At 35.3% G+C, this 12,903-nt stretch overlaps 1 protein-coding gene across 4 annotated transcripts in view; it reads right to left on the minus strand.

Annotated features, from left to right (window-relative positions):
* Positions 1 to 12,903, minus strand: part of LOC107588352 (uncharacterized protein KIAA1211-like) — a 51,030-nt gene that overhangs the window by 10,165 nt on the left and 27,962 nt on the right. For 3 of the 4 annotated variants that reach the window (XM_016276422.1, XM_016276420.1, XM_016276423.1), the window contains 6 exons: positions 10,465 to 10,597; positions 8,745 to 8,879; positions 7,412 to 7,471; positions 2,361 to 2,519; positions 2,059 to 2,164; positions 465 to 835 (listed from right to left, as the gene is read on the minus strand). In XM_016276422.1, coding sequence (XP_016131908.1) covers positions 465 to 835; positions 2,059 to 2,164; positions 2,361 to 2,519; positions 7,412 to 7,471; positions 8,745 to 8,879; positions 10,465 to 10,597 — 964 coding nt within the window. Of the gene's footprint in view, positions 1 to 459; positions 836 to 2,058; positions 2,165 to 2,360; positions 2,520 to 7,411; positions 7,472 to 8,744; positions 8,880 to 10,464; positions 10,598 to 12,903 lie in introns of all 4 variants that reach the window. The other variant, XM_016276421.1, reaches the window with a different exon arrangement.

A 12,903-nucleotide genomic window follows, 5' to 3' on the forward strand; every position in this document is an offset into this window, starting at 1 on the left:
TATATATATATATATATATATATATATATATATATATATATTATGACAGGGCCAAGTCTGTTTGGGTTGTAAAAATACTTAAAAAAAAAAAAAAAACTCAATGAAATTTATGAATATATTATTTATGATAATTGTAAAAAAAACAAAAAAGACCTATTACTATTTTTATATTTTTTAATCATTTGAAAGTAATGATTAAGATATGTAAATGTATTTAAGGTATGTATTTAAGAAAAACACCGCACGATGATTACACCACATGATTATTTAATAGTCATTATATTTAAACATTTGATGAAAATCGTATAATTTTTTCCCAAAACTAACATGAATGCAAATAGTACATTTCAAGGACATTTGCACATTTGTCTCAGACACCTTATTTTACGATTATGCCAACTAATTTGCAGATGGAATATCTCAGTGTTTCATTCTTCCTGAAAATGTAATTGAATGTGCTGTACCTCACTCTGAAGAAGCATGTTCTCATGCTCCAGTGCTAGTCCTGACGCAAGAGGGCTCTTCAGGGAGCTCAACACTTCCTCCAGCAATGACCCCTGCTCCTCAGGAACGACCTCACATCCTGTGTCCAACAGGAAGTCATCGGACTGCAGCTCAAGTGTTACTGGACTCTCCCAAGAGGATTCTGGGACCTCAGACTTGGGGACGTTATCCTCGCCAGGAACATGTTCGTCTCCTTCAGAGATGTCTCCAGCTGAGATGGAGGATGTTGGAGAAGTTCTTTGACACTGGCTGGAGTCGCTCACTTCCTCTTCCTCCTCTTCAGAAGCAAATGACTCATGGTCTGAATCATTCACCTGTTCTCCGGGCAAATCTAGACCAAATTGAACAATAGAAAAATAATTATTGAACTAGTAACAACAATTATTGAATTACCATTCAAAAGTTTGGGGTCAGTAAGATTTTTGAAATGATGTAATGAAATAGTACAATATAAAATGACTGTTTTCTATGTACTGTATATATTAATATATTTCAAAATGTAATTTATTCCTGTGATGGTAAAGCTGAATTTTCAGCATCATTACTCCAGTCTTCAGTGTCACATGATCCTTCAGAAATCATTCTGACATGCTGATTTGCTGCTCAAGAAACATTTATTATTACTATCATTGTTGAAAACAGTTGTGCTGCTTAATATTTTTGTGGAAACTGTGAAATATTTTTCAGGAGTCTTTGATGAACAGAAAGTTCAAAAGCATTGCATTTATTTGAAGTCACTTTTGATCCTTTTAATGCATCTTTACAGAATAAAAGTATTACTGACATTACTGATTACAAATTGCATGATGGAAATTGTAGTTATTAACATAATCTATTGGATTACACACATAAGGTGATGTATTCTGACTACTATTTTACCTAACTGATAATCAAATATATTTCATGCTTTATCAAATTATGAATAATTTACTTTACTCTCATTGTGAAAATGTAAACGTAATCTATAAAAATGTAACTGTAATCTGATTATATTTTGAAATACTTAAATTTTTTTATCCAGATTACATGTAACCAGTTAATTATTACATGTAACCAGTAAATTATTATTATTAAATAAATATGACAATATCACTGGATGCTGGATCAGCCAAAATATATAAATTTTAGTGCTGTCAAACGATTAATTGCGATTAAATCGCATCCAAAATAAAAGTTTTTGTTTACAAAATATGTTTGTGTACTGTGTATATTTATTATGTGTATATAATATATATATATAAATACACACACACATACAAAACATATTTAGAAAATATTTACATGTATTTATATATATACAGTATATATATATATATAATTGAATTTATATATAAACAACATATTTTTCTTAAATATATACATGTATGCGTGTCTATTTATATATATACGTAATAAATATACACAGTACACACACATATATTATGTAAACAAATACTTTAATTTTGGATGTGATTAATCATTTGACAGCACTAATAAATTTATACCAACAAAAATAAATAGCTTTAAGGTAACAATAGCTGGTTACCACTTTTTATATTGTAAATATAGACAAACCTTTATGTTCTTCTCCAATACTTGTGACCATAATCCGTAGTTTGTCCTCTGTGTCTCTGAGCAGCACTCTTTCCCTCAGGTCTCTTCTCTTGTCCAACATTTGCCTCTAAACACGAATAAGCACACAGCTCAGTTCAACGCCACTAACACAAAAAGATGAATCTTTTTACATTTTGGATTCCTGTAACGCTCAAAAAGACAACTTAAACAAGAATAAAACATCACTAACAGCTTGTTGGCCTGATATGATGAGGCGCCATAGATAATTAAAGTGTATGAATGGATAATGTGAAGAATCTTACGCTGGCAGGCTTTCTCTTGGCACAAGCGTTGGCTTTGACAGCGATGCGGTGACGGGCAGCTGAGCTGTCTAAGCAGGAGACGGAGCTGGCGGGCAAACTGAAGTCTCTGGGGACGGAGCCCTGAGGGGTGCCGGGTCTCGAAGAAGCTTCACAAGACATCTTCATATGATGGAGGGGGACAAGGAAGACAGATGTTAGTGAATCTAAATAAGTTCAATAAGATTTGTTTACAACTTTAATTCCAAATAACAGTACTCTTAAAATTCTTTCATACCACTTCCCCACCAAAACCTCCATATTTGGGTTACAGTTTCAAATAGACGGTCGTACTCAAAGCATTTCCTTCCATCCCTTAACCACCAGAAAACCAGAGTGGCATCATGATAGCAGAATAAATTCTTGTTCGAGGTCACTCGTGCATACAGCATGAACCATAATAAAAAAACAGATACCCAGCCACCTTCACCCCCACTGACTCATCATGACTAATTATGATGATTGTCCTCAGCTATTTCCTTTCAGAATGAAACGCAAACAAAAGCCTCTCCAGCAGAAACAAATGAAGGTTATGTTGGCAATGTTGCGACTGCTGGTCCTTACCGCTGTATAAGCACAGTTTTTTCTCAAATCTGCATCTCTAATACCAAGTCATGCTTGCTTTTAAAACTTTTATTATTTAAATAATTCTCCAACTGAAGGAACAATTTTGTGGCTACATAAATAAAGCTGCCATGTGTGTCTGGAATTATTGCCTACTACTGTAACTTAAATATTATTCATGAAGCTTAAAAAGTATGGAAGCTTGTTTCCACCATGTTCCGCACGTTAAAACAATAAAAAAGTTAGTGGCGACTTTTAATCACACAATATGTACATTTCTGAGTTTGTATCTGTATTTGTGAGATATAAACATGCAATTGCGAGAAAAAAAAGTGAGAATGGTGAGATAAAAAGTCACAATTACTTTTTTATTATTTATTCTGTAGAGGAAACAAAATACTGAATTGCAAGATGTAACCTTAGAATTCGGAGAAAACTATTATAAATTCTAAGTTTACTGTATATCTGGCAATTCTGACGTTTTTCTTGCAGTTAAGTTGGTCTCACAATCCTGATTTTTATTCGCGCAATTCTCAGAATTGCAAGACATAGAAGTCAGAACTGTGATATACAAGAAAAGCTGCAATTACCATTTTTATTCTGTGGCAGAAAGAGGCTTCGATCAATAGGTGAGCATTAAAGGGATAGTTCACCCAAAAATTCAAATTCTGTCATTAATTACTGACCCCCATGTCGTTCTAAACCCATAAGACCTCCGTTCATCTTTGGAATACAGTGCATGCTATTCTGTCAGCTGCGTCACGCGGATATGTTGTTTTCGTTCAAATCAAAGTGTAAACAACGTAGAAAACGTATCCGCATGACGCAGCTGACACAGAATAGCATACGCTGTTTATGTTCAGTGGATATTCTCCAAAATGGCACCAGGATGACACGAATTGTTGAATAAAGTCGTTATTTCTGTTTACTTTGTGTACAAAAAGTATTCTCGTAGCTTCGTAAAAATTACGGTTGAACCCCTGATGTCACATGGATTATTTTAACGATCTCCTTGCTACGTTTCTGGACCTTGATTCATGGTAATTACATTGCTGTCTATGGAGGGTCAGAGTAGAGACCTGTGAAAAATCCGTCCCGTTCCCGCAAGATTCTGTCTTCCTTTATTATCACTAAATGCTAACATCTAAGTTAATCGCGATCTCATAACCCTAGTCTCGCGTAGCCAGACCTTCAGACTAACGGCTCTCTCTCTCACTCACTCTCGGACGTATTTGAAAGATTCTATGCCGCGAACTTGAAATATTTCACATACTTTTGGAAATCCAGCGTTTAGTTGATCCTGATAAGCGCTCGTCATCACAGTTGTAAACATGATGGCTTTATTTTTTCGTGAGAGGGTTTGGCGTCACGGCATCTTTGTTTCCAGGCGGAATGTTAAAGAACGCAACATGCACGTCTACCGGAAATCCTGTATAATTCAACCAATCCGACGACGACTTCGAAACTCCTGAAGTGTTTCCACTTTTGTGTGCCATATGCATCAGACGTTTAGCCAACGGTCCGTGGGCGTGACGTCTGAGGCTCAGACTACTCTGTTATAACACAATAAATGTATGCACAATGAATCTTTCACAATGTCTACACGTCGTGTGTTAAAATGAGAGGATTCGTGAGCATGCAATTTCAGCACTGCGGTGAGTAGATTCTTAATCACCTCTGATTGGCCATTGCATTCCAGAAATCAACAGCTGAGTCTGTGATTGGCTACATTGCGTAACCCTTTAAACACGTTTTATAAATCGAAACTATGCCTAGCTTGCGCATGTCAATCATTTTAATGTTAATATTAGTTGTTCTTTTTGCTTTTGTGCAACAGATAAATAACAATTTATATGTTTTAGACACTTTATGTTTAGATAATTTCTATTTTGTGGGAGTCCCGTGAATCATTTTATTCTCCCCATCCCACACACACACGAGTCTCTTCCCGCCCGCACCCGCACTCGCCCATCAAGAGTTGTCCCGCGCCTCACCCTGTTGCGTTGGGTCCCACGGTACTCCCGCAGGAGTGCAGGTCTCTAGGTCAGAGAGCTCTCAGAATTCATCAAAAATATTTTAATTTGTGTTCCGAAGATGAACGGAGGTTTTACAGGTTTAGAACGACATGAGAGTGAGTAATTAATGACAGAATTTTCACTTTTGGGTGAACTAACCCTTTAACTTCAGATTAACGCATTTGAAAGTGAAAAAACACACATTAACATGCTTTTAATGGTGCAGTATGTCAGGAACCCGTGTGAATGAGTTCTAAGCGCAACAGCCGTGTGTTTGTGCTGTGCTCAGGTCCAGCTTGGCAGCTGTTTTGACCCAGATTTCTGGAATATCCCATTTCCAGCAGACAGCCAGGCTGCGAGGGTGAACCGCTGGAATGCTTTTCAGACCACATGCCTACTTCACTCGTAACCCCTGCAGTCAAAGATAGCCAGCATTCAACAACACTGTCAAATTTCACTAGTCATTAACTAATATGGGTTTTAATGGCCGATGCTGATATGATATCTAGACATCAGGGTGCCAATAAATACATCAACTTTAATACGGAAAATCCAAAATTGTATCCACTTTAACAAATTTTTTTAAATCAACTTCATCCTTTACTTGCTTCCTTTCTTGTTTCATCGTCCCTAAGCTGTTACCTGTGTACTGCACTCATTACACTACTGTTTAAAAGTTTGTGCTCAGTATAATTTTTTTAAAATTTGAAATTAATACTTTTATTAGAAAGGATGCATTCAATTGATCAAAGGTGATTAAAGACATTTATAATGTTAGAGTTCTATTTAAAATAAATGCGGTTCGTTTTAACTTTATATTCGTTTTTTTCTACTTTTCGTCTTTGTATTACTTCATGGTTTTCACAAAAATATTAAGCAGCACAACTGTTTTGAATATTGATAATAATGAATGTTTCTTGAGCAGCAAATCAGCAGGATCATGTGACACTGAAGACTGGAATAAGTTACATTTTAAAATACAGTTATTTTAAAAATTGCACTTTTAAATTGCAATAATATTTCACAATATTACTCCTTTTTCTGTATTATTGATCAAATAAATAGAGACATGGTGAGGATAAGAGTACTGTTTAAAAAAAAACAAAAAAACATTACAAATCTGAACCCAAACTTTTGAACATTACTGTATAACAAAAATGAATCCCCATTTAAAATATCCAACAGTACTTTTCTCACCGAAACCCAGTTTCTCAAAACTTCCTCTGGTCCAGCTCAAAGCATTGCATAACACAAACACATGATAGCTATTTTAAGCCCTGGCAACAAGATAAATCCAAAAGTGCATGTTTTTTAGTGGTTTGAGATTGTTTTAGAGCAGTTTTGGATAGGCAATGGTGTCGTGCGTGAGATGCATGTGCACAGAGTCGTAGAAATGCCCTTTCAATGAACACTAGTTTCACTTTTATTTGAAATTCAAATGTAACTTTCTACTGGATACAAGCAGTGTCCTGCTCTCTAATGTCTGTGTTTCAAACGGCCTTTGACTGTGAAAGCACTTGTTCTGAACACATGTCAGTATCTGTAAATACCGCTGATGACACAACACTTAACTGAGCAAGTTCAACTTGATCCAAACTAGCAGATAAAACAACAGTAGATAAGTACACTCTTAATATGAATCTCTCAGCGCTGGACTTCATGGGGACATTCCAAACATGTTACTAGTCTGAATCCACACCCAGAGGTGCTCGATTCAAATTATCTGCAGTGGTCCAAAACAGAGACATATTTAAATGTATGAATATTAAGTGATACCCACAACCAAATAATTCTGCACCATTTCTCAGAAAATCCAGCTACAGGTTATTCAAAAATATTTAAACTACAGTCAAGCTACTGATTTGAAAATGAGTTAGCTACAAGACAAGCTACAAACAAAAGTGTGTTTCTAATGCTGGATGTCTCCCTTATTTGACCCGTCCGTTTCGGAGTCTCTACTGTAACAAACCAGCTGATGAGTTGATTCAGGTGTGTTTGATTAGGAAAAGTCTTAAAATGTGTACCGTTGGTGTGCCTCCTGGAACAGAGTTGGGAACACTGCATTAGTGTGTTTAGCTGGATCACGAATGCCTACAAACAATTTGCCTACATGTAGATGCAGCTGTAATTAATTTGCATTTAAATGCATGACATCACCATTCAAAGCATGCGATTGTGCTCACTCTTAAAGGGATAGTTCACCCAAAAATGAACATACTGTTCATCATTCACTCACCCTCATGTCATTCCAAACCAATAACTTTCATTCATCTTTTAGACACAAATTAAGGTATTTTTAATGAAACCTGAGAGATTTCAGATCCTTTCTGTACAGAATGATCATTTTTGGGTGAACTGTCCCTTTAACACAAGCCTTCCACAGACCATTCAGGCATTTCTGATATGTGGCGTGTGATTTATGTGTGCTTGTGTCACCTGATCATCTTCACTGTCTGAAGTCTCCATGTTCAAGGAACTCTGGGTCAAATCCTGGGACTGCAAAGATAAATAGACATATTACAATCATTTTTTTTTGTTTGAATGTTTGACATAAAACATGTTTTTCTTAATAAATGACTCCTAAATCAACAAAATAATTTTACCTTACCGATTACAAGAAGATTGGATATATATATCACAGTCATATTCTCACCTGAAATACATTTTCACTTGTTTGATAGTCTGGACTAGAATCTCAAAACTCACTCTCACTATTTGAGATTTTCTAAATTAAAGAGCAGCTTTGGTCTCGCTGTGCTCAAGTTAAGGGAAGGTGAGGATAGGGACTGTGTACATCTCTGAAGAGATTCGAGGGGAGGCAGGTACAGCGAGGGGAACGACATGGCAACTAATCCTGTTAGAGAACTCAGCAGGGAGCTTCCTGTCTTTTCAATCATGCCCCGTGATGTCTGAGGCTCTTACATGCTTTTCACAGAGCCAAAAATACCCAGGCATGCATAGCACGTTCATCACAGTGTGTCTGATTACTTGACTTTGTATATGGTTCTATTTGGTGATGAAAGCACAACATGATTATGAGATAACTGCTTCAAAATGTATGTGTAAAAAATTATTTTTCAGTGTATATAACGTTTCGGTTCCCATTGAATGATCAAAAACATAATGGAAGTCAATAGGAACCAAAACTGTTTGGTTACCAACATTTTTTCAAAATATCTTATTTTGTGTTTCACAGAGAGATTCATTCAGGTTTGGAATGACATGAGGGTGAGTAAATGATGACAGAATTTTTATTTTTGGGTGTCGTCACTTATAAAAATTCTGGGAGCAAGTAAAGGCCTTAAGACATAATCATCAGGAATCAAAATTCCTTCATCTTTTCATATAAAAAAGCTCTACTATGAAAACATACTTTCAAAACTCTCAACTTCCTTCCCAGTGAAAAAACGTCCTTCCCAGGGAATATTTATCGAAACCAGTCAGTCACAGTAAGCTAATATTGAAGCAAGTAGGATAGATATTTTTATTTCAAAACACCCATACAACTAATGATAAGAGTAAAACGTGTCAAAGGCTGTCAAACCTAGTGCTGTTTCTGTTTGTGTGTAGCACCTACAGCTCTGCAGATCCTTCTGAAGCATCTCAACATTAGACACAAACGTTTATTTTTAACAAGGTTTCTGATCATTTCAGTCTGATTTTAAAAGTTTGCGTGACACATTCACGTTTCATTGACTCACAGCTATATCTGTGCTATAGAAATCCAAGAGTCTATACTGATGCAAGTAATAAGTGAGGAGAAGCGTACTGTGTGAGGAGGTGTGCCCAGCACAGTGCTGCAGGGAAGACCATCATCTTCAGAAAGAGCCCCTGCGTCTTCTCCTTTCCTCCCGCACAGGAGTGATGGCGGAGAGCCCAGACGAATCGCCTGCTTCAGCTGCAGCTACAGACAGGACAGAAAGGTGAACTATCGATAACTGTTCAAACAGATTAATCACACACTACTACTACCTACTATATTGTACATTAATGTGTTGACATGAGACACTCCCGTTTACAAGTTTGAGCTCAGTATGATATTTAAAAAAAATAAATAAAATAATACTTTTATTTTGCTAGGATGCATTAAATTGTTAAAAAAATACAGTAAAGTTAAAGTTACAAAAGATTTCTATTTCAAATAAATGTTCATTTGAATTTTCAATTCATCAAAGAATGGTTTCCATAAAACTATTCATATTTAGAAATCAAAAGAAAATGGAAGACAATCAGATATAATAAGAAATGTCTGTATCCAGTAGTAAATCTTGAGCAGCAAATCAGCATATTAGAATGATTTCTGGAGGATCAAGTGACACTGAAGACTGGAGTAATGCTGTAGAAAATTTAGCTTGCATTTTAAAATATATTACGATACAAATCAGTTATTTTAAATTGTAATAATATTGCACAGTATTGATATTTTTTACTGTATTTTTGATCAAATAAATGCAGCCTTGGTGAGCATAAGATACTTTTTTTCAAAAACATATATAAAAAAAGAAATTTGGTATATGGTATATGTAAGATAACAGGATTTTCATTTTTGAGTTAAATATCCTTTATAAAAAAAGGAAAATATCCAGTCCATGCTTTTTAGACACCTCTGAGAAATTCATTCTGAATTTCTGTCAGCTATTTTTAGATGATCTGCTTCTTTCAAACAGTGGCTGATTCCTCTCTTAATGGACTGGTAACTTTCATTGCTGAGCTACTCTCATGTCTGGCTCAGTGACAAAGTGCCTATCCGGTATATCTACGGGTAATACGCTAACCGCATCAAGCTACACTAAGTAGCCTTTAATCAATGCCAAGACATAAGTGAGACAAACATATTGTGGGCATCCACTGGCAACTTTAAATACTGATACTCACATAAATACATTTAAGGTTTATAAACTTACTGAACATCACATTACACATTTGTTTAAGGTCATTGTTTTAGTTCACCTTTGTTTTGTTTTATTCTGTCTATCAGTGACATTGACAATGATCCCTGCTGTCTAGATTGTGCTGGTGGCAAAACATCAAGAGAGAAAATCTCAGGCTCTGTGTCTTGAGGCTTAGACCTGCTAATTTTATACCAAAATCCAGTGCCTTCACTAATACTCATTAAAGAAAGAGGACAGGAAAGAAAACAGATACTTATACACTCCATCTGAGCACACGGATGCCACTTTCCATAAAAATGGCACAAAACAGAGCCAGAAATACTTATTTTTTACACAGCCAAGTTAATTTTAAATGTAAATTTATTTATTTATTTTTACATTTATTTTTTTAACAGTGTGGGGTTTTGGAATTTGGGGCATTTTGAATAACTTTGAATAAAAAGTTTTTAAAAAGTCAGAACAGGACAATATCAAAATCCATTTGATGATATTAAATAACACAAATTTGAATATTTCTGACAACTGAATCATGATAATAATAAAACATGGGCATAAAACACAATTAATATATTAATAAATCATAACAGACTGGAATACCTGCAGAGATTTCACTTTCCCATGAATGCTGTCTTGGGATGCCCCCAGACCCTCATGAGTCTCTGATGAGGGCGAATCGGACACGAAGACACTATCATGTGACATGGCTTTGTTTCCCATGTTGATCTTGGATCTTTGAATGAAGCAGAGAAAAGTTTATATGTGTCATAAATAATTGGTAAAGTGTAATACTGCATAGCATGTGAGAAAATGGGAAAAAGATGAATATATTAATACAAATTAATCGCACATCACATTTGGCTGAGAAATTACTCCCAAAAGATCATTTAAAGTCATTGTTGTGTAAAGCATCAAACGGACATTATAAAAAGTAGCTTCAGCAAGAAATATTTAGTTTGATTCAACATAAAATTTATTATTTATTAAAATGTATTACTCTTTTTGACCATGAGAATGAGTAAATGACTACAACATTTAAAATTTTGGGTGGGTGAACTATACCTTTAATAATTTGTATTATTATTATTATTACTATGGAAATATGAAATTATTTCTTTGATGAAATGATACTCTAAATAAGAAACTAAAACTACCAGTAGGTGGTGGTAAATGTCTTAATGATGAAGTCATCGAGTCATTCATTTGATTCGTTCAAACGGCTGATTCATTCAGGAGTGTAGTAATGGTTCTCTTTATGAATGGTCCATTGAATCATTAGGCTTGTTCGACTTGAAGTGGATCATCACCATCAGACCGATCGGTGTGTGACATCAAAGTACCGTGAGAGCGATTAGAGAGCAGACGACTCTGCATGCTTTTGAATCGCTCTTGCGGTACTTTGATGTTCTAAACCGGTCTGCAGCACCACTTCAAACTCAACGAGCCTGACGCTTCACCCAATTCATTCAAAACGTGCATTAAGAAATTAAATGCCGCTGTGTGTTGCTCAGAGACGAACAGTTCTGCTTTGTCTTTATATTTTCATTGGCAAAACTGAGCAAAACAGACAACATTGTGTCTAAAATAACACACTATTCACTTCTTATTTATTGAACTGTTGTATAAAATCAGTATCACATTTGCACTCGTGTGATATTGCACTTATTGCTCCTGTGATAGGCTATTGCTCAACTATATAATGTAAAATACAAGACAAAAACTCAAACAGGGGCATTTTTACCCCATATCTTGAATTTTAAGGATACTCTAACTACGTTCTCTAGGCTCCATCATGCAGTGAGTTATTGCCCTGCATCATATTTGTCATCAGTCATCTATATGAAATGTCAGATGACCCACATAGGTCTGGGACGGGGCAAGTGCGTTAATAATTTTAATGCGTTATTTTTCATCGTAATTATTAATTAATCTTATTAATGCGTTAAATGGACAGCCCTAATATATATATATAAGGGGTGTAACGATACACGTATTCATATCAAACCGTTTGGTACGAGGCTTTCGGTTCGGTACACATTACAAACCGAACGATTCGTTGGATTAATCCTATTCCATTTGGAAAATAAAAGAGCTTAAAATGTGTGAAATATAATGTTCTCAGTGCCACTGTGCTCAACAAGGCAGCCCAAATGACATAACAGGCAACGTGCTGTCTGCCCCGCGATAACCTCCCCATGCTGGGGTGCGTCGAAAGACGAGGATTCTGTATCGACGATAGCCAGAGATATTGTCAAAAACATCAATTATTGGCAATATTAAGAGGATTTGGCATTTTCAATTAATGTAGATTTGTTACATTCTTATTTTTACTAGGCCTATTATTATGAAGTTACTTTTATTATTAAATTAAATGCATTTGCAATGCATTAATATGCAATGCATATTTATTTTTACTTTATTATTAAAATTACAATTAATTTGCACCGCAGTATTACTGACACGCTGCGAGGATAACAAAAGATAAGGCTATTTGCTCCTCAATTAAAATGTTTTAAAAAATATATTTTAAAACAGGTCTATTATACAATTAATTATAGGCCTATAATTAAAATATTAACACTGCAGTCATCAATACAAATCAATGAAATAAAAAGCTTTATTTAGACTATTTAAAGCGCCGACTTTCAAAAACAACCTGTTTAACACCAAATATGTTTCTTCTCATTTTTTTTTACTATGTACGGGCCACAAGAGAAATATTTAGGGAATAAATTAAAACAGTTAGCTTTATACCATTATCAGCATATGTTGAAGTAGATTCATCTCTCGTCGTCTCTGAGAGAATATGCGATGAGATGCCGAAAGCTCCGTCATTCTGCTTTTAATTTCACTTTCTAGTGATATCCACTGGCTCGCCTTCATGGTATAAAACATAAATATTTCCAACATTGCGACGAAAGCAGTTACCCAAACCCACCCCCATCGAAAACATAACGAACCGTGATATCACTGTGTCGTATCGAACCGAACTGTGAATTTTGTGAAACGTCACACCCCTAATATACATATATATATATA

The sequence above is a fragment of the Sinocyclocheilus grahami genome, unplaced genomic scaffold, assembly GCF_001515645.1.
Source record: "Sinocyclocheilus grahami isolate Dianchi unplaced genomic scaffold, SAMN03320097.WGS_v1.1 scaffold102.1, whole genome shotgun sequence".
Lineage (NCBI taxonomy): Eukaryota > Metazoa > Chordata > Actinopteri > Cypriniformes > Cyprinidae > Sinocyclocheilus > Sinocyclocheilus grahami.